General features: G+C 37.6%; 2 protein-coding genes across 5 annotated transcripts in view; one reads left to right on the top strand and one right to left on the bottom strand.

The window, feature by feature from the left end:
• PIGB (phosphatidylinositol glycan anchor biosynthesis class B) overlaps nucleotides 1–11,956 on the bottom strand; it is a 35,561-nt gene extending 23,605 nt beyond the window's left edge. Inside the window, exons 1-5 of the mRNA XM_080807689.1 lie at nucleotides 11,689–11,956; nucleotides 9,749–9,876; nucleotides 9,210–9,335; nucleotides 7,044–7,148; nucleotides 5,493–5,623 (exon numbers count right to left, since the gene is read on the bottom strand). Of these exons, the coding sequence (XP_080663815.1) occupies nucleotides 5,493–5,623; nucleotides 7,044–7,148; nucleotides 9,210–9,335; nucleotides 9,749–9,876; nucleotides 11,689–11,821 (623 nt within the window). The 5' untranslated portion in view covers nucleotides 11,822–11,956. The remainder of the gene's footprint in view (nucleotides 1–5,492; nucleotides 5,624–7,043; nucleotides 7,149–9,209; nucleotides 9,336–9,748; nucleotides 9,877–11,688) is intronic.
• PIGBOS1 (PIGB opposite strand 1) lies at nucleotides 11,904–14,841 on the top strand. Of its 4 annotated transcripts, none has more exons than XM_080807687.1 (3): nucleotides 11,904–12,030; nucleotides 13,064–13,129; nucleotides 13,456–14,841. In XM_080807687.1, exon 3 carries the CDS (start codon nucleotides 13,538–13,540, stop codon nucleotides 13,700–13,702), a length of 165 nt encoding a protein of 54 aa, XP_080663813.1. In that variant the 5' UTR covers nucleotides 11,904–12,030; nucleotides 13,064–13,129; nucleotides 13,456–13,537; the 3' UTR covers nucleotides 13,703–14,841. The 4 variants fall into 4 exon arrangements, 2 of the variants coding, with proteins under 2 accessions (XP_080663813.1, XP_080663814.1); XM_080807688.1 differs by having other exon boundaries at nucleotides 11,955–12,045; XR_013967076.1 differs by lacking the exon at nucleotides 11,904–12,030 and adding an exon at nucleotides 12,193–12,529.
• Nucleotides 14,842–19,036: the final 4,195 nt, after the last annotated feature.

The raw sequence follows: 19,036 nt of genomic DNA, 5'->3' as shown, positions 1-19,036 counted from the left end.
TCCTAGGTATTTTTAACATACAACTATAAATGGCACAGCTTTCCTAATTTCTCTGACTGCTAGTTAGTAGTGTATAGAAACACAAAGATTTCTGTATATTAATTTTGTATCCTGTAACCTTATTGTATTAGTTCTAAGTTTTTTTGGTGGGAGTCTTTACAGTTTTCAATATGTAGTATGTTAGCTGTAGAAGTGAGTTTTACCTCTTCCTTACCAATTTGGATGCCTTTTCTTTTTCTTGTCTGATTACTATGGCTAGACTTACAGTACTATGTGGAATAGTAGTGGCGAGAGTGGGCATCCTTGTCTTGTTCCTGACCTTAGATGAAAAGCTTTAAGCTTTTCACCACTGAGTATGGTTATTAGCTGTGGGTTCGTCATTTATGGCCTTTATTATGTTAAGGTATATTCCTTCTGCATCCACTTTTTTGAAAGTTTTACCATAAATGGATGTCAAATTTTGTCAAAATGCTTTATCGGTATTTATTGAGATGATCATATGATTTTTAATCTTATTTTGTTGTGTATATCATGTTGATTTTCATATATCAATCCTTGCATCTCTGGAATAAATTTCATTTGATTATGATCAATGATACCTTTAATGTATTATTGAATTCAGTTTGCTAATATTTTATTGAAGATTTTTGAATCGACATTCATTAGAAATACTGTCCTGTAATTCTGGGGGGGGGGGGTAGTGTCTTTGGTATTGTTACCAGGTTAATGTTGGCCTTATAATGAATGAATTTAGAAGAGTTCCTTCCTCTTTAATTTTTTGGAATCGTTTGAGAAGGATCTGTATTAACTTCTTTAAAAGTTTTGTAGAATTCATCTGTGATGCCATCTGGTCTTGGACTTTTGTTTGTTGGGAGTTTTTTGACTATTGATTCACTTTCATTACTAGTGATCAGTCTGTTCAGATTTTGTTTCTTCCGGATTCAGTCCTGAAAGATTATGTTTCTAAATTTATCCATTTCCTCTACGTTCTCCAATTTGCTGGCGTATAATTTTTTTTTGTAATAGTCTCTTATAATCCTTTGTATTTCTATGGTGTTGGCTATAATTTCTCCTGTTTCATTTCTGATTTAAGTCCTTTTTTCCTTGATGAGTAGTCTTGGCTAAAGGTTTTTAAACATTATCTTTTTTAAAAATCAGCTGTTAGTTTCACTGATCTTTTCTTTTCTTTTTTTTTTTTTTTTTGGTCTCTATTCCCCCCCACTGGGATCTTTATTATTTTCTTCTACTAACTGTTTTTTTTTTTTCCCTACTAAATTTAGATTAGGCTAGATTGTTTGAGTTTTTCTTACTTCTTGAGGTAGGACTGTTTTTTGTTATAAACGTCCTTGGAACTTCTTCTTTTGTGTCCTAAAGATTTTCAATGTTATATTTCCATTTTCATTAGTCTCATGGTATTTTTTCATTCCCTCTTTGATTTCTATATTGACCTGTTGCTTGTTTAGTAGCATGCTTTTGGCCTTCACTTTTTTCTAGTTTTTTTTTTAATTGTAATTGATTTCTAGTGTCATACTGTTTTCAGAAACTATGCTAGTAAGATTTCAATCTTACATTTATTGAGACTTATTTTTGGCCTAACATGTGATCTGTTCTAGAGAATATTCCATGTGCACTTCAAAAAAATGTGTATTCTGCTGTTTGGGGGTGAAATATTCTATGTCTGTTAAGCTGATCTGGTTTAATGTGTCATTAAAGGTACTGTTTCCTTATTTTTGTCTGGATGATCTATCCATTGTAGCAAGTGGGGCATTAAAGTCTCCTCCTACTACTATATTTCTCCTTTTAGGTCTATTAATATTTTCTTTATATATTTGGGTGCTGCTATGTTGGATACATAAACATTTACAGTTGTTATATCCTCTTGTTAGATTGATCCCTTTATCATTATATAATGCCCTTCTTCTTCTTCTTCTTCTTCTTCTTTTTTTTTAAAGATTTTATTTATTTATTTGTCAGAGAGAGAGAGGAGCGAGAGTGAGCACAGGCAGACAGGCAGACAGAGTGGCAGGCAGAGGCAGAGGGAGAAGTAGGCTCCCTGCTGAGCAAGGAGCCCAATGCAGGACTCCATCCCAGGATGCTGGGATCATGACCTGAGCCAAAGGCAGACGCTCAACCAACTGAGCCATCCAGGCGTCCCTATAATGCCCTTCTTTGTCTCTTGTTATAATCTTTGTGTTAAAGTCTATTGTTGTCTAAGTATTACCACCTAGTTTTTTCTTCACCTCCATTTGCATGGAATATCTACATTCAACCCTTCACTTTCAGTACATGTCTTTTGGTCTGTACATGTCTTTGGTCTGAATTAAGTCTCTTCTATGCAGTATACAGATGGGGTTTTGTTTTTGTTTCTTTTTAATCCATCCAGTCACTTCATGTCTCTTGGTTGGAGCATTTAGTTCATTTACATTTAATGTACTTATTCATAGGTATGTACTTACTGTCATTTTGTTAATTGTTTTCTTTTTGTTTTTGTAATTCTCTGTTCTTTTCCTCTTGCTCTTTTCTCTTGTGATTTCATGACTTTCATAGTGTTATGCTTGGGTTCCTTTCTTTTTTTTGTGTATATATTATTGGTTTTTAGTGCTGTGAGGTTCATTCTAAAAGCACAGTAAACTACCCTCTCCATGATTATGTATTTGATATCATATTGTACATATTTTTATTTTGTCTATCTCTTAACTAATTATTGATTTTATTAATTTTGTCTTTAAATTTTATGCTAGCTACTACTTTTACTGTATTTCACTTTTGCCAGTGAAATTTTCCTTTGATAATTTTCTTAAATTTTCTACTTAGAGGATTTCCTTTCACATTTTTGTAACACTGGTATCGTGGTAATGAACTCCTTTAAGCTTTTTTGTTTGGACAGCTTTTTATCTCTCCTTAATTCTTGCTGGGTAGAGCATTCTTGGTTGTAGGTTTTTTCATTTCAGCACTTTGAATATATCATGCCAGTCTCTTCTGGCCTGCAAAGTTTCTGCTGAAAAAACAGCTAATAGTTGTATGGGTGGTTTGTTGTATATAACTAGTTGCTTTTCTCTGGCTGTTTTTGAGATTCTCTCTTTATCTTTACTTTTTGGCATCCTAATTATTATGTGTCTTATTTTGGATCTCTTTTGGTTCATCTTGTTTGGGGCTCTTGTGCTTCCTGGACTTGGATGTCAGTTTCCTTCAGGGAACTTTTCAGCTATTTTCTCTTCAAATAAGTTTTCTACCCCTTTCTCTCTCTTCTTCTGGGACCCCTATAGTGTGAATGTTAGTCTACTTAATGTAATAGAGGTCCCTTACCAATTCTCATTTTTAAAAATTCTTTTCCATTTACTCTTCTGTTTGGATGATTTCCACTACCCTGTCTTCCAGATTGCTGCTCTGCATCCTCTAATCTTCTGTTGATTCCATGCAGTGTATTTTTCATTTCAGTTATTATATTCTTCAGCTCAAACTGGTTCTTTTTTGTATTTTCTATCTCCTTAAGTTTTCACTGAGTTCATCCACTCTTTTCCTAAGTTTGGTGAGCATTTATGACCATTACTTTGAATTCTTTACCATGTAGATTACTTGTCTTCATTTTCTTTACTTCTTTTTTGGAGGTTTTATCTTATTCTCATTTAAAACATATTTCTCTATCTCATTTTATCTGAATCTCTCTGTTTGTTTATTGGTATTAGGTAGGTCAGCTATGTCTCCTTGTTTAAAGGTAGTGTCCAATGGGCCTAGAAAAGCATTCTCCCTGGTCACCAGAACCAGGCATTCCAGGGCTATCCTTGTATGGGCTGTGTGATCTCCCATTGGTGACAGGCCACAACTGGTGTGGGTGTACTGGTGGGCAGGGATGCCCTTCTTATCCAGGACTGGAGTCACTATGGGGGGGTACCAGCCCTGACAGTGGCTGCCACCTGGGTATGGCATGGTGGCAGTTGCTTTGGAGGGGCATCTGCCGGGTTAGGTGAGGCAGGTCTGCAGGGGAATGCCAGGGTGGGGCAAGCTATGCTAGCAAGGTAGATAGAAAGTGTCAGAACTGTCATTTGCCAGTGTTGGGCCAGCTGGGCTGAAGGTAGGCAAGAAAAATGGTGCCTACCAGCACTTCTGTTCCTGGGGAAAGTGCCCAGCCTCTCTGGTACATGCCTTAAAATTTGTCAATAAATCTCCTTCATGTCTGGCTCAGGTGATTTTTAAACTGCTGCTTCTTTACTGGCTTTTGGAGCAAGTGATGCTGTCTCTAGGCCCTTTAAGAGCAGAGTCTCGGTCTCCTATAGGCCTCTGGGTCTTTTGGAGTTAAACTCCACTGATATTAAAAGCAGACATTATGGGGACTCACATTCCTGATGCAGATCCCCAGGCAGGGGGTCCCTGATGTGGAGTTGAACCCCTTAACTCCACAGGGATGACCTCCACACCTATGATATCCCTCCTGCTGGTGGGTCACTGCTGGACACTTTTCAAATGGCTGTTTTTCCAATGGATCTCAAGGGAAACAGACTACATGTGAGACTTCCAAGTGGGGAACCTCAGTTTCCTACAGAACTTGGGGACCCCTGGATATCAACTAGTTGATTTTCCAAGTCAGATGTTCTGGGAGGTTGTTCTCTGGTGCAGATTTCAGGGGCCAGAGTGCCTGATTGGGCGCATCAACCCAATTGCTTTTTTGGAAGAAGTGCCTAGCTGGTGAGATCTCTCCCTATTGTGTGCTGCCATGCTGCATGTGGGGTTTTTTGTGAGACTGTGTCTCTGCTTCTTCTACCTATCTTTACCCTTTGTTGTGGAGAGCAATTCATCTAGCTTTCAGATCTCTTTTGGAAGGAAGTGATCCATATGTTCCTATAGATGGCATGTCTGAGGTGGAGGTGAGTTCAGAATCTTCCTGTGCTGCCATCTTGGACCCAATCTCCTGGGTCCTTATATTTTCTCTTTGCCCTTCCAGATCTGTTTTCCTCTATTCTTCACTTGCTCTATGTGCAGGGAAGCTGACCTACCTGGTCTATATCAATGAGCTCACTTGGTTTCTGGCTTCTGATTGGCCTTTACTGATTGGAGTGCAGAAGAGTTAAGTCAGGGCATTTTATTTCCCCAGTTCTCTTCTTGCTATGGCTAAAGGCTGGCTGTGCATGTCCCCTATTGGGGCCCTCTCTTGAGTTACACCTTTGTATGGATTCCCATAACAATTACCTCACTTTGGGGCCATAGAGTAGCAGAAACTTCCTCCTATGACTAGCCCTGGGATACTATGGTTGTCCCCTTATTGGCTTTTCTAAACATTGCCTACATATTTATACATAGTCCTTTTACTAAACTGCCCTTCATTACCTAGTTTGCATATATCTGTTTCCTACTATAAGAAATGTATCAACTGACAGTGTGGTTTTAATAAACTTCATGAAATAATAAACATCTGGGGGTCCACCAGACATTACAATATGTTGCTATTTAAGATTTTTCATGTCTTGTACATAATTATTAACAGTATTATATCTCACCTGTTCATAGACTTTGAACCTTCCAAAGGATAGTAGAAAAGAGCAATTATAGTGAGAACAGTTTCCATGGTGTTTGTAAGAGTTCTGGTACAGCAATACCATGTGAACCAAGAGCACAACTGGCAAAAAAACTAAGAACAATTGTAAGCAAACATATATGGAGTGGGAAAGGGAAAAGCTCAGTATTATCTTCTTCTATGGAAAACAGCAAGTCTACATACTGCAAAAATCACATCAAAACATAAATGATATTGAAAATAAGCATGCCCAAACATTGTTTTCAAGAAGTTACATTATACATAGGTCTATAATAATACCAGATATGTAGATGTTAAAGTTACCAAGTTTATATTTTCAGGTAAATTGACTAAAATAATAAGCCAGGTTTTAGAAGAACATGCAAACAGAAGCATCAAGTCTACAAAGCAAATGTCTTAAAAGAAACTTGTTAGCTGGTGCAAGGATGTTAAACATGTGGTATTAGATTCCTAGCTCTTCAAATACAGCCTTTAAAAAATGTTCCAAATTTTTGTGGATTTAAAGGCTTCTCTTAATCTAGAAGAACCTGGTACTACTACTTTGGAGGAAGGATTTCAAAGGTATTACACTTTTTGACATTTTAGGTTGAGCCTTCTTCAGTGTATGTAAGCACAAAGTAGACTGATTTTATCCTTGAATCCATTAACAAGGACTCAATCGCTAAACCCTCCTGTCTTTTGAATGCAAATAAACACACTATCTATATACATGTCTTAGTAATAATTAGCAAATTAATTAATATTTATTAATAAATTAATAATAAATTATATTCCAGAAATTTGTTGATAAGTTGGTTACTTGGAATTGGGAATATATTTTCCGGTAGAAACAGCATTAAAAAGGTAGTAAGATTTCTAAGCTAGCTTGTATAAAAGTTTATTTAAGAAAGAGCCAAGGGAGGTTAACTACAGTACTAAAGAATCCAATCACTCTTCCGGATATGAGAAATTCCATTCAAGATTTGAATGTGGTATCAGGAATCTATCTCCCCACTGTGAAATAAGCCAGTCTGACAAAGGACAGTTTTCTACACCACATTTTCTCCCTTACAGAGTCTAACTATTTCAAACACTCAGGCTAGAGGTGAAAGAACGCTTCAGTGAAAACCTGCTTCTTAGGCTCAGTCTCAGGTAGCTAGAGGTAGTGAACAAAGGTTGTACACAGTGGAGGTTATTTGTGAGGTAGGCAATGATTAGAACAATTCCTATTGAATTTTGTAGAAAGTGAGGCAAGGACTCTGGCAGGTTTGATGAGTGAAAGTGCTTCCAAGCCTGTTCCTGGGGTTTAGCCTGTCAAAGATTTTGAGGGCATTAGTGGCTTCAGTCACCCGGAGAGCAATCAGAAGTGGAGATGTGGCATGCACCACTTGCATTTTGCTGTTCTTCAATATTAAAGTACCTCTATAAAGTTGTACAAATTATCTTTTGAAGCTGTTTTGAGAACTGGTATTTTTTCATGTGCTTCATGCTATTAGGAATGAAATGAATAGTTTCTAAAGTGTTTAGGACTTACCACCCATTTTGCCATTTGCTGATTTTCAAGTTGCTTCATTAATGAGTAGAGTCTGATGTCTGCTATAGCAGACAAAAGTGCTTGGGCAAGTCTAGGAATCCAAATCTTCAATAGTTTAAAAAGAAAAAGAAGATATTAAAAAACATGTACTGGTTCACACAGAATTATCATTAAGAAATCAACAAACTGATTCAACTATCAATTGAAGGCCATTCCTAGTACAAAAATAAATGTAATATAGTATTCTATTCTTTTGCAAAAATACCTGAGGCCAAATGCCCTTATATGTCTTCTGACTACTGAAAGCCCCCACTGTGGTACCCTATTCAGGTCTGTCTTCTATATCCCTTTCTTCTCATGTGTTCTAAGCCAGCGCTGTCCAGTTGAGATATAACATGATCCATGTATGTAATTAAAAATTTTATAGTAGCCAAATTAAAAAGTAAAAAAAAAAACCCCAAACAGGTAAAATTAAATATCATTTCATCAAAATAAAAAATTACAGAAACATTTTACATTTTTATTTTGTACTAGGTTTTTGACATCCAGTATGAATTTTACACTAATAGCACTTCCCAATGTGGACTAGCCACATTTCAAATATTCAGTAGACCCATGTGGCTAGTGGCTACCATATTAGACAGTGCAATTCTAAGCCATTCCTAGTTCTGTAAACACACTTCATGCAGTTTGGGGACAAGGTATCTAGGCTATGAATAAGCAGACCAAGATCTAGTTTTATTCTTTCTTTATTTATTTTAAAAAAAAGATTTTAGGGGCGCCTGGGTGGCTCAATGGGTTAAGCCTCTGCCTTGGGCACAGGTCATGATCTCAGGGTCCTGGGATCGAGCCCTGCATCGGGCTCTCTGCTCAGCAGGGAGCCTGCTTCCCCCTCTCTCTCTGCCTGTCTCTCTGCCTACTTGTGATCTCTGTCAAATAAATAAATAAAATATTTTTTAAAAAAAGATAATATGACAGTATGAATGACTAAGTGATAGCATCTTAAGTTTCTCCATCTGGTCAAGCTCCAGACAGGACAGATTTTTGGGGGGGACAGTGGGGTGGGGATGGGGACTAGAGGAGGCTTACTTTAAATCACAGGTGGGTCAGCTACAGGTTGAAGGAAGTGGATAGGTCCTGGAGGAATAGGAAGTTTTCTATCTTGAAGACTCCTCCATTCACAATATAATCTACTTCTTAGGATATAAGATATCCTTGATGACTTCTTGAGATATAAGATAGCCTTGATGACATTACGTATATTTGCCTGTGGTTCCAGGCTTTATGGTTACCCCAAATAATCTAGAAATCCTTTCAGGACAAGGGAATTCACAGCCCCTAAGTTTAACATGTGTCCATGGAAGAAATGTTGTTGCTGCTCTAAATTCTCCTTCCCCATGATAACTGCATGTGTCTTTCCAGGTCCTAAGAAACCCTCAGGATTTGGACTGCCTTTGGAATTCTGGGTTACTTCCCTAACAGAAAATGGGGAAGGCCCAAACTTCTGAATCTAATCTGAGGACAGCTTAAAAGATCTTGAGAGTGAGTTTAGGGAAATTTTGGCCCCATTAGTTCTTTTGTTCCCTCTCTTGGCAACTGACCCCAGAAGTTCATGATCTAGGAATTACAACCTTACTTACTACTGCTGCCTAATTACTACATACATAGCACAATGGTTGTGCATATCATCAAATTCTTGTCAAATTTTCTCGAAGATTTATTTTCAACACTAAATGCTGAGTAGGTTTATATGTGTTCTTCATAAGCTCATATAACAGGATCTTCTGCTCACAAGTTAAAACAAAATACAACACTCCTCTCATGATTATTTCATGAAGGAAGAATACTTCTAAAGTCTAAATAATTAATATATAAGGTAGTCATTCTGAAACTCTGAATATCTTAACAGGATTCACAGGATTCCTTTAAGTAGGACACTTTCATGCTCAGTTTTGTGTTTTAGCACATAATGAAGGGTTACACATCGCAGTATGTCTTCAGAACTGTAGGCTGCCCAGATATGGTCAGAGTTCAGTAACAATATCTTTTTAAAAACAAACCTTGTGATACCAATAATGTCATTTAGTTAATATACATTAGCCTTTTAAAAAGGATGGAATAGATCAACTTTTAATAACTTTTTAATTTACTTTTATTTAAACTTACCAGCAGTTGAACACTATCTTTCCCCAAAAGATGCAGGATCTTGTAAATGCTTGCAAAGATTAAGGGATAAGTGTAACCCCTCAATCTTTCTGTCCATTCCCAGGTCAAATAACCATAATTAGTAATATTAAGGACTAATGTTAAATAGCGCTGAAACAAAATCTATTTTAATTTCTGTCATAAAAGTTTTCCATTTTTTTGGATAAAGCAGCTTAAAATCATAGCATTTTATACTGGTTATTTGAATAAAATATGCAGCTGGCCAATTAAAGTCATAATTCTTTAAGAATGGAATGTGTGTTTTACTTCATCTATATCCTCTACAGTCCTGAGCTCTATGGGAATACCTGCTGGTTAAAGGTTGAGTCAAATATATTACCATTGAAGAAAGAAGAAATATTAGTGTAAAATAACCATACTTTGATAAGTAAAATTACTTAGCAAAATTGATTGAAAATTTATAAGAGAAGCTGGCACAATTTCTAAAATGAATATACATTTCTAGTCTGGAAAAGAAACTACAAAGGATATTTGAAAACCATGTGATGTGCAACTTCAAGAGACTGCCAATATTCATCTGGAACAAAACTTGTCTGGACTAAAAAACAGTTACATATTCGTAATGCTATGGTAAACAAGACCAGATAAATGTTTTCACCAAGGAGATCTGTAAAACAAAACAAAACAAAACAGGTAATCATGGCACAAAAGTCAGGGAAGTTCCACTTAGAGAACTAAAATCTGCTGCTCTGGTTGGTGCCTCAGACTCTGTGAAGGCACAGTAGAGAACTCTGGCCCGTTGTGTGGTCACTACTCTCAAAGCAGACCTGGGCAGACAGTTATACAAGGGCCCAAGCCTCACCACTGGGAAATTGCCACCTTTCATTTAACCTATCTTAACACTGAACTAACTATATGGGTAGCCTATGAAAGAAAGCTAACAAATTACTTAGAATCAACTCTTCCTATATATGTCAAACAGTGGCATATCAAACTGCTGGTCCTCTGCATATTTTTAAATAGTCCTTATTGATGCTTACTCTATGCAAGGCGCTGAGTTCATTCCTTCACATGCCTTATCTCATTTGATCCTCCAAATCATGCTAAAGGGTAGGTACTGGCCCCATTCGCATATGAGGAAATTGAAACTAAGAAGTTAAACTGTCTTGTCCAAAGTCAAAAAGGTTATAAATGACTAAACGGGATTCAAAAGGAGGTCTATCTGCTGCCTCCAAAGCCCCGTTCTTTGCCACAACTGGACAGCCCGCAAGCTGCATACAGGGTATTTTTTAAAATGTGAATTTAGTTGTCAACATTTAAAAATCCGGCTTTGTATAAAAATCTTTTTCAATATAAAAGTTTTGCCGCATTTCACAACCAAGATCTGACAAACCTCAACTGGCAATACCTAGTTGGTTCTTTAAGAGAAGGGGCTTTAATTTATTCAGACCTGCCTGTTTGGCCTCCTGAGTAATTGTGTTTGCCCTGTGATCCACTTTGAGTCTTTTGCTATATAGTTCTAGGTTCCTGCCACTCTCCTTCCTTATTCTCTGGGAACATATTTAAATATTTTTCAGATGATTGGCATATTCAACACACCACACATGCCCCATCTCAACCTTCATCTTTCAGAAGCACCTAAAGAAACACCCCGACTGAACTATATCTGCTGAAAGAAAAACCCTTTTACTCTGTGGACTGGTGCAGAACTCAGAGCGGACCCCTGAACGAGTGATCTTGAATCACCTAAAAGTTCTACTATATGTCTGTGAGAAGTATGGTAATTCACCGTCGTTACTAACCTTTACCCTAAGGGATCCAACTTCTAACAAAGGAAAGATTAGGGGAAAAGAGCGACAGAACTTGGGCCGAGCTAACTCTCCCTTCCCCCCCGTCACAATCCTCCTCCATTTGTCAAAATGACTCTCTCCTTTTTTGGTCGCAGGTTTCCAGGGGGAAACTCGGCTTTCTTTCCATGCCGCTTAAACAGTGCTCCGCACATCTAAGGGGCACAATACGTAATTACTGAATGAATGAGAAGTCCCTCTTTATAGTAAATACCCCCGTCTGACAGATCAAAAGTCCACTTGCTGGGGTGATTTTGCTCCTGTCAAGATCATCACACCGGACCAAAGAGAAGGCGAGGGTGGGAAAAATAAGTGGGGTGGCAGTCAGACCCGGTTCAACCCCAGGAACCAGTCCCTCCGTAGCTGCGAGATCTCCGGTTAACTCCCAGCCCGGGTGCCTTTCTAAAATGCGGATGGCTACGTCACGTGCACTCGCTCCGCACGGCCGCGGCAGAACTAACCAATGCAGAATAAAGGGCCATGCAAGTGGCACGGAGAATCCGCTCTCCAGTGCACTACGATTTCTCCGCAACCCCGCCCAGCAGATGGAGCCCTAGCTCAGGGTCCGCGGCTTCCCGCCTCCGCCCCGGGAGTTCGGCGTCCGCGCCACGCCCCCGCCCCTACCCCCTCACCTCCGTGGCGCAAGGTGCTCTTCCGGGGGCTGAGGTACAAAGTTGACTTTCTCTTTCGCAGCTTCATCTTCTCCTGGGAGCGGTTCTGGAAGCCGCGGAAAAAGAGTCGGCTATCGTCGCCCTCTTGCCTCATCCTGCACCTCCTTCGAGGTCAGCTGAGGATCCCTTGGCACCTCAGTCCCTACGAGGAGGGAGACGGGAGTTGGAGAAACAAGCGTTGCTCTTGCGCTCACTAAGTTTGGCCTCTGCAGCAGCCGTCGCTCGCAGGCGCGGAGGTAGCTGGGAAAAGGCCGCTTTCTCGTACGGACCCCCGAAGTTTGTGTCTGCCGCCGAGTGCTGCAGGTTTGTTTGGCACCGGTACGCTTTGTCGCGAGCGGGTCTGCGCTTTTTCTTTAGCTTCTCCTTCTTGTGAGATTGCTGTCCGCCTTTGGCTTCGTGGTCTCTGCGCCCTGTTTTCTCTTCCGGAAACTGCTGGAAGGAGCCAGAACTCGCCTAGGCTAGGGCAGACGGGAGGCGGGGTCAGCGACGCGAAGCGACAGCCCAACGTTCGGAGGTGTTTAAGTGGCAATGATAGTGTAATGATAATTGCAAACGTGTTTGTGTGACATTTCACTGTTTGGGTGATCTCACATTAGCTGTTGGACGAGGTAGGCGGAGTAAGGCTGATTTAAACTCTTGAACATATATAGAAAATGAGGTTCGGAAACTTGGGTCACTTAGCAAACTAGTGGCAAAAGGGGATCCTTCCCATTTTATGTGGTTTATCTTCCAAGGATCCTACTTGCAAAAAACCCCCTCCCTCCCTCCGTCCTTCCGCAGGCGATGAACCATAGCATGCTTGGTAAGTTGTCATTTATCTAGTTAATCGTAGAGTCCAAGAGCAAACAGGCATTTCTTTCCCATATTAGTTTAAATAAACATTTTAGCGATGTTAAGGACAACCTAGTTTCTAGTACTGGTTCTGCCACTAAGGATTTTTGTAACCTCGGGGGCCGGTCTAGGAGACGGTGAAAGACTGTTACATTATAAGCAAACATATAAATTCGTTATTCCGCTTTCCTCTTTGATAAACTCTGCTTTCTCCGGAGACTACGGTGTTCACAAGTATAACTTTCTGAGAAATACTGGAGTCTTTACTCCTCAATTATTAAAAGTAAAATCAGTCAGATCTCTTTATATTTTTATCAAAAGTGGATGGCAAGTTATTTACATATATTTGATGTCTACTTGTACCTTCTAAAGCAACAAAGGGAACTCATAAAATCCTTTAGCCTGTTTTAAAAATTGTTTTTAATTATGTATATTGCCAAAAAACATGAAGTAGTGAAAAAGGGCTAATAATGAAAAGTAACAGTTCTTTTTCTTTTACTTCCAGATTGGATTGGCAATCACTTTCAACTTTGGGGGGCAGCTGTTTCCTTTCGTTGGTAGTTTTATGATGGTATGTAAAGGTGACAAGAGCATGCCTCTTCCTTCCCTCTCCCCCACTTTTGTCATTTTGTCATTTAAAAATAAAATTTAAATAAATTTCATTTATTTAAAACCATTGAGAAAATTCTGTAGTAGGATTTAGCTTTGTCTTAACTCCACCCCCTAACGCTCATTTGTCATATTCTCTGTGTATTTATATTCCTATTTTAGTTAAATCAAGTCATATTTACATATGATGAAAATACTAATCACTCTGGAACAAAGTAGTGACATGGAATCTTTTAAAAGGATGTCATGCTGAGTTATTGGTTTGCTTTCTATTTTCTTCGTACACAGATCTGAAGATATTTCCTGGATGTTGACTGTAATTTTTCAAAACCACCGTGTGGCAAAAGCACTGTATGGCATTTGTTGAAAAATGTTTGGGAGATTGACTCTTCCACAACTGCTTTTTGCTAGCATCCTTGGAATTGCTGGAGGGATGTATATTTATCAACCAATATTTGAACAATATTACCAAGATCAGATGGAATTAAAAGAAAAGTTGAAATTGGCACAAGAATCAGAAGAGAAGAAAAGTTAATACTACATGGAGTTAAACTGTAATTGTTTAAAGTTCTATTGAAATTATGCATTGACTATAAATAATCTAGTAAAAAGTTCTCAAGTATATTTTAAACGCAAATCATAGGTAATGATATTAAAAGAAGCACTGTCAATTTTAGTGTTTAATTTTGTTGTTTTTAAAAACTAAAATAAATGTCTAAAGAAGTTTTGTTTCCCAGTTGATGTTTATTTTTCTGGGAATGCAGCATAAACAGGATCAAGGGATGACAAGACTCTATTTATAAACTAGCTGGAAATGGTGTTTATAGTACTGTTTATAGATGAAGTAAATCAAGTTAAGCACCTCAGGCAGAATGCCCCTCAAGTAGCAAATGAAATGTAAATATAACAATGCAAAATGTTAATTTTGTTTATCCTTCCAAAGAACCAGTTTAATTTTTTAATTTTAGTTTTAGTTTCTATTTTATTTATTTATTTCTGTGATCTTATTTCCTTACTTCTACTGATTTGGGGCTTTATTCTTTTTCTAGTTCCTTTAGATGTGAAGTTAGAGATTTTCCTTGTTTCTTGAGGTAGGCAGGTATCACTATGAACTCCTCTACTAGAACATCTTTTGCTGCATCCCATGGATTTTGCATTGTTATATTTACGTTTTCATTTGCCGCAAGGTATTTTCTGATTTCCTCTTTGACTTCTTTGTTGACCCATTGATGGTTCAATAGCATGTTGTTTAATCTACATATTTGTGATTTTTTTTTCAGTTTTCTTCTTGTAATTGATTTTTAGTTTCATGCCATTATGATCAGAAAAGATGCTTGATATGATTTCAGTCTTCTTAAATCTGTTGAGACTTGTTTTGTGGCCTAACATGTGATCTTTCTTGGAGAATGTTTCATGTACATTTGAGAAGCATGTATATTCTGCTGCTTTTGGATTGAATATTCTGTATTTTTCTAGTAAATTCATCTGCTCTAATTGTTTAAGGCCAATGTTTTCTTACTGATTTTCTGTCTAGATGATCTATCCATTGAGGTCCATGGGGTGTTAAAATCCACTACTATTACTGTATTGCAAACAATTTCTCCCTTTATGTCTGTTAATATTTGCCTTATATAGGTGCTCCTATGTTGGATGCATAAATATTTATAATTTTTATATTCTCTTGTTTGACTGCTTTTTCACTATGTAATGCTCTACTTTGTCTCTTATAGTCTTTAGTCTGTTTGTCTGATATAAGTATAGCTACACCAGCTTTCTCTTCATTTTCATTTACATGAAATATTTCCCTTTCCAGTCTATGTGTGTCCTTAACTTCTGAAGAGTGTATCTTTTAGGCAGTATATAGATGAGTCTTGTTTTTTAATCTATTCAGCTGCTTTATGTCTTTTGATAGGATAATTTAGTCCACTTAAAGTAATTATTGGTAGGTATCTGCTTATTACCATTTTGTTTTCCAACTGTTTTTGTATTTCCCGTCTATTCCTTTTGTCTTCTCTTGCTTTTTTCTCTGTGGTTTGATGACTTTCTTTAGTGTTCTGTTTAGTTTTTTGTTTTTTTTTCTCATTATGTTTTGTGTATCTACAATAGATCTTTCCTTTGTGGTTACCATGAAGTTCATATATAACTGCTTATGTATTTAACAGCATATTTTAAATCAATAGTAACTTAAATTTTTGACACATTCTGATCCCCTACATTTTTATTCCCCCACCATGTTTTATGTTTTTGATGTTATATTTTACATCTTTTTATTTTGTCTATTTGTTAACCAATTGTAATTATAGTTGTTACTTTTGTCTTTTAACCTTAATACTAACTTTATAAGTGGTTATTCTCCTACCCTTACTATATATTTGCCTTCACCAGTGAGATTTTTACTTTTATATTTTGTTATTAGTGCATTTTTTAAAAAGTTCCTTTAACATTTCTTGTAAAGCTGGTTTAGTGGTGATGAACTGCTTTAGCTTTTGTTTATATGGAAAAAGTCTTTATCTTTCCTTCAGTTCCAAATGATAGCTTTGCTGGGTAGGGTATTCTTAGTTGGATTTTTTTTTTTTTTCCTTCAACACTTTGAATATATTATGGCCCTCATTTCTGGCCTGCAAAGTTTCTGCTAAAAATCTTCCAGTAGTCTTAAGGGGTTCTGTTGTATATAAGAAATTTTTCTTTTGACGCTTTTAAGATTCTCTCTTTAACTTTTGACATTTTTTTTTAATTTTTTTTTTTAAAGATTTATTTATTTATTTATTTAACAGACAAAGATCACAAGTAGGCAGAGAGGCAAGCAGAGGGAGAGGAAGAAGCAGGCTCCCCGCTGAGCAGAGATGCGGGGCTCAATCCCAGGACCCCGGGATCATGACCCGAGCTGAAGGCAGAGGCTTTAACCCACTGAGCCACCCAGGCGCCCCAACTTTTGACATTATAATTATAATGTGTCTTGATGTGGCTCTCCTTGCTTTCTATACCTGGATGTCTGTCTCCTTCCCCAGGTTAGGGAAATTTTTAGCCATTATTTTCTTCAAATAAATTTCCTGCCCTTTTTCTCTATTCCCCTTATGAGACCCCTATGCTACTAATGTTATTCTCCTTGATGTTGTTCTATAAGTCTCTATAAGTCTCTTCTCTTTTTAAATTTCTTTTTTCGTTTGTTGCTCTGTTTGAGTTCCACTGCCCTGTCTTCCTTCCTGGTTACTGATCCATTTTTTATGCTTCATTTAGCCTGCTGTTGAATGGTGTTGTGTATTTTTCAGTTCAGTTATGTTCTTCAGCTCTGTGATTTTTGTTTAGTTCCTTTTTATATTTTCTGTCTCTTTGCTGAAGTTCTCCCTGTATTCATCCATTGTTCTCCTGAGTTTGGGGAGCATCTTTATACCCATTACTTTGAACTCTTATCAGGTAGATCACTTTTTTTTTATTTTTGCATCTCATTAAGGTCTTTTTCTGACTTGTTTGTCTTGTTCTTGCTCTCTCTTTTTTTTTTTTTTTTTTGAACCTATTTTTCTGTTTCCTCATTTCCCTTGACTCTCCATGTTTGTTTCTAAGTATAGTGCAAAACAGCTACTTCTCCCAGTCTTGAAGGACTGGTCTTATGTAGGAGATGAACCTTGTTTTTCAACCTTGCCCTAGCTCTTATTTGTCTTTGGAACATTTGTGATTGTCCAAGTAGACTGATTTGTTCTTGAATGGATCCCAGCTGTGGATGGTGTGCTGAGACCTGTGATCTCAGTCAGTACCTGGGTTCAGGCTAAGTGGAAGCCAGATCCTTGGGCAGCAGCTCTTAACTTATGTACATATATATAGTCCTGTGGGCACACAGTTATAGACCCTGCTGATCTATAGACCAGGAGATCTGGAGGTGTCCTCTTGGTAAAAGTTGTAACAATTGGGACTTCAGATGAGTGTATCAACTACTTTCTGAGAGATACCAGTAAGCTGCAGTGAGGCCAAGGGAGGGTGCAAAGATAGTGTTTCCCTGGCTACATTCCCAGTAGTGCCTCTGCAGTCTGCACATATCTGACAAAACTAAAGTCTGTCCATCAGGTTATAGCTACAGAATAAGTAAATGGGCCTTGTTCATAGACAGACTGGGGGTGTGTTTCAGTTGGCAGTCTGTGAAGTGCACTCGATATAGTGGCCTGCCCCAAAATACCTTTCTAGTTGTTACAGTACTTTGGTGCCCAGGAACTCAAGTTTTTTTGTCCACCAGAGCTAGCCCCTCTGGCCACGAGAGCCAACTCATCCAGAGGCATCCTGTGTGTGGAGGGTGCTTACCTACAGGCTTTAGCAAGGCCTGGGACAAGTACTGGGGATGGAATACCTGTAGCTTCAGTGAGTGGGGATTCTTTTATTTCTAGCTGGTGCTAGGGAGATCTATTGCAGCAGTATCTTCAACTGTCAATCTCAGCCTATAAAGGGCAACCACCATGGAGCTTTTCAGAGATGTCAGTGGCCTCCTCACCAGTGCCTCAGTGAAAGGAATGTCATCAGGGCCTTCCATGTAACAATCGGGTGGCTGTTTTTCCAACCTCAGCACAAATCCATTCTAACTCTTAAGATCAGGAGAGCAGATAGTGGGAGTAAAAAAAGTGAGAGGGGAAGCCAAGAAAATGATAGATTTTTAAGTGGGCCACTAGACTTGATCCAATGGGACTTGCTAAAGTGACTTTCAAAAGCTTTTTTTTAAACTATTGTGAAGTAATTGCACACTTGGAGAAAAGGTGCAAAAACAGTACAAAAATTTTATATAAAATTCCGCAAATGTTAACATTTTACTACATTTGCTTTAATCTCTCTCCATGTATGTATATTTACACATGAACACACCACATTATTGTTTTTCTAAACCCTCTGAGAGTAAGTTGCCCACATGATGTCCTTTTACTACTAAATATTTCAGTGTGTAATTCCTGAAAACTCCTTGTCTTTCATAATTACAATATCATGATCAAGATCAGGAAATTAAAATCGATACAATATTATCTAATCTCAGATTTTATCCAAATTTTACCAAGTCTTACTGATGTCCTTTAGATCAATAGGCAATTTTTTTTTTCTGGTCTGGGAACTAATCCAAGATCACACTGGACTTGCTGGATCATATGGTCATTCTGTTTAACATTTTGAAGAACCGCCAAACTGCTTTCCAAAGTGATTACATCGTTTTACATTTCCACAGCAATGTATAGGGTTTCAATTTCTCCATATCCTCACGTAACACTTGTAATTTTTCTTTTCTTTTTAAAAAAAGTTATGAGCAGCTTTGTAGATGTGAAAGAGTGATTATGGTTTTGATTTGCATTTCCCTAATAACTGATGACATTGAACATCTTTTTGTGTGCTTATTGACCATTTTTATATTTTCTTTGGAGAAAAATCTATTCAAGTCCTTTGCTCTCTTTTTAATTGTCTTTTTTATTGTAAGAACTCTGTTATGTTCTGATACTATATTATTATCAGATACATAATTTGCAAATATTTTCTCCCATTCTGTGTGTTGTGTTTTCACTCCCTTGTGTCCTTTGATAAAATACTAAAATTTTAATAAAGTCTAATTAAGCTATTCATTTCTTACACCTTTGGTATCATATGTAAGAAACCATTGCCAAATCCAAGGTAGTGAAGATTTGTGCCTGTTGTCTTCTACAGGTCTTAGAGTTTTAGCTGTTGCAGTTTAGGTCTTTGATCTATTTTCGGTTAATTTTTATATATGGTGTGAAATAAGGGTCCAGAAAAAAAAATATTCTTTTGCATGTGAATAACCAGTTTTATTGAAGAGATTTTTCTTGCCTCATTGAATACTCTTGGCATTCTTGTTGAAAATCAATTGACTACAGATTTATGAGTTCATTTC

The sequence above is a fragment of the Martes martes genome, assembly GCF_963455335.1.
Source record: "Martes martes genome assembly, chromosome: 7".
Taxonomy (NCBI): domain Eukaryota; kingdom Metazoa; phylum Chordata; class Mammalia; order Carnivora; family Mustelidae; genus Martes; species Martes martes.
Note: the sequence above shows the minus strand (reverse complement) of the source record. Positions and strands in the feature narration are given on the sequence as shown.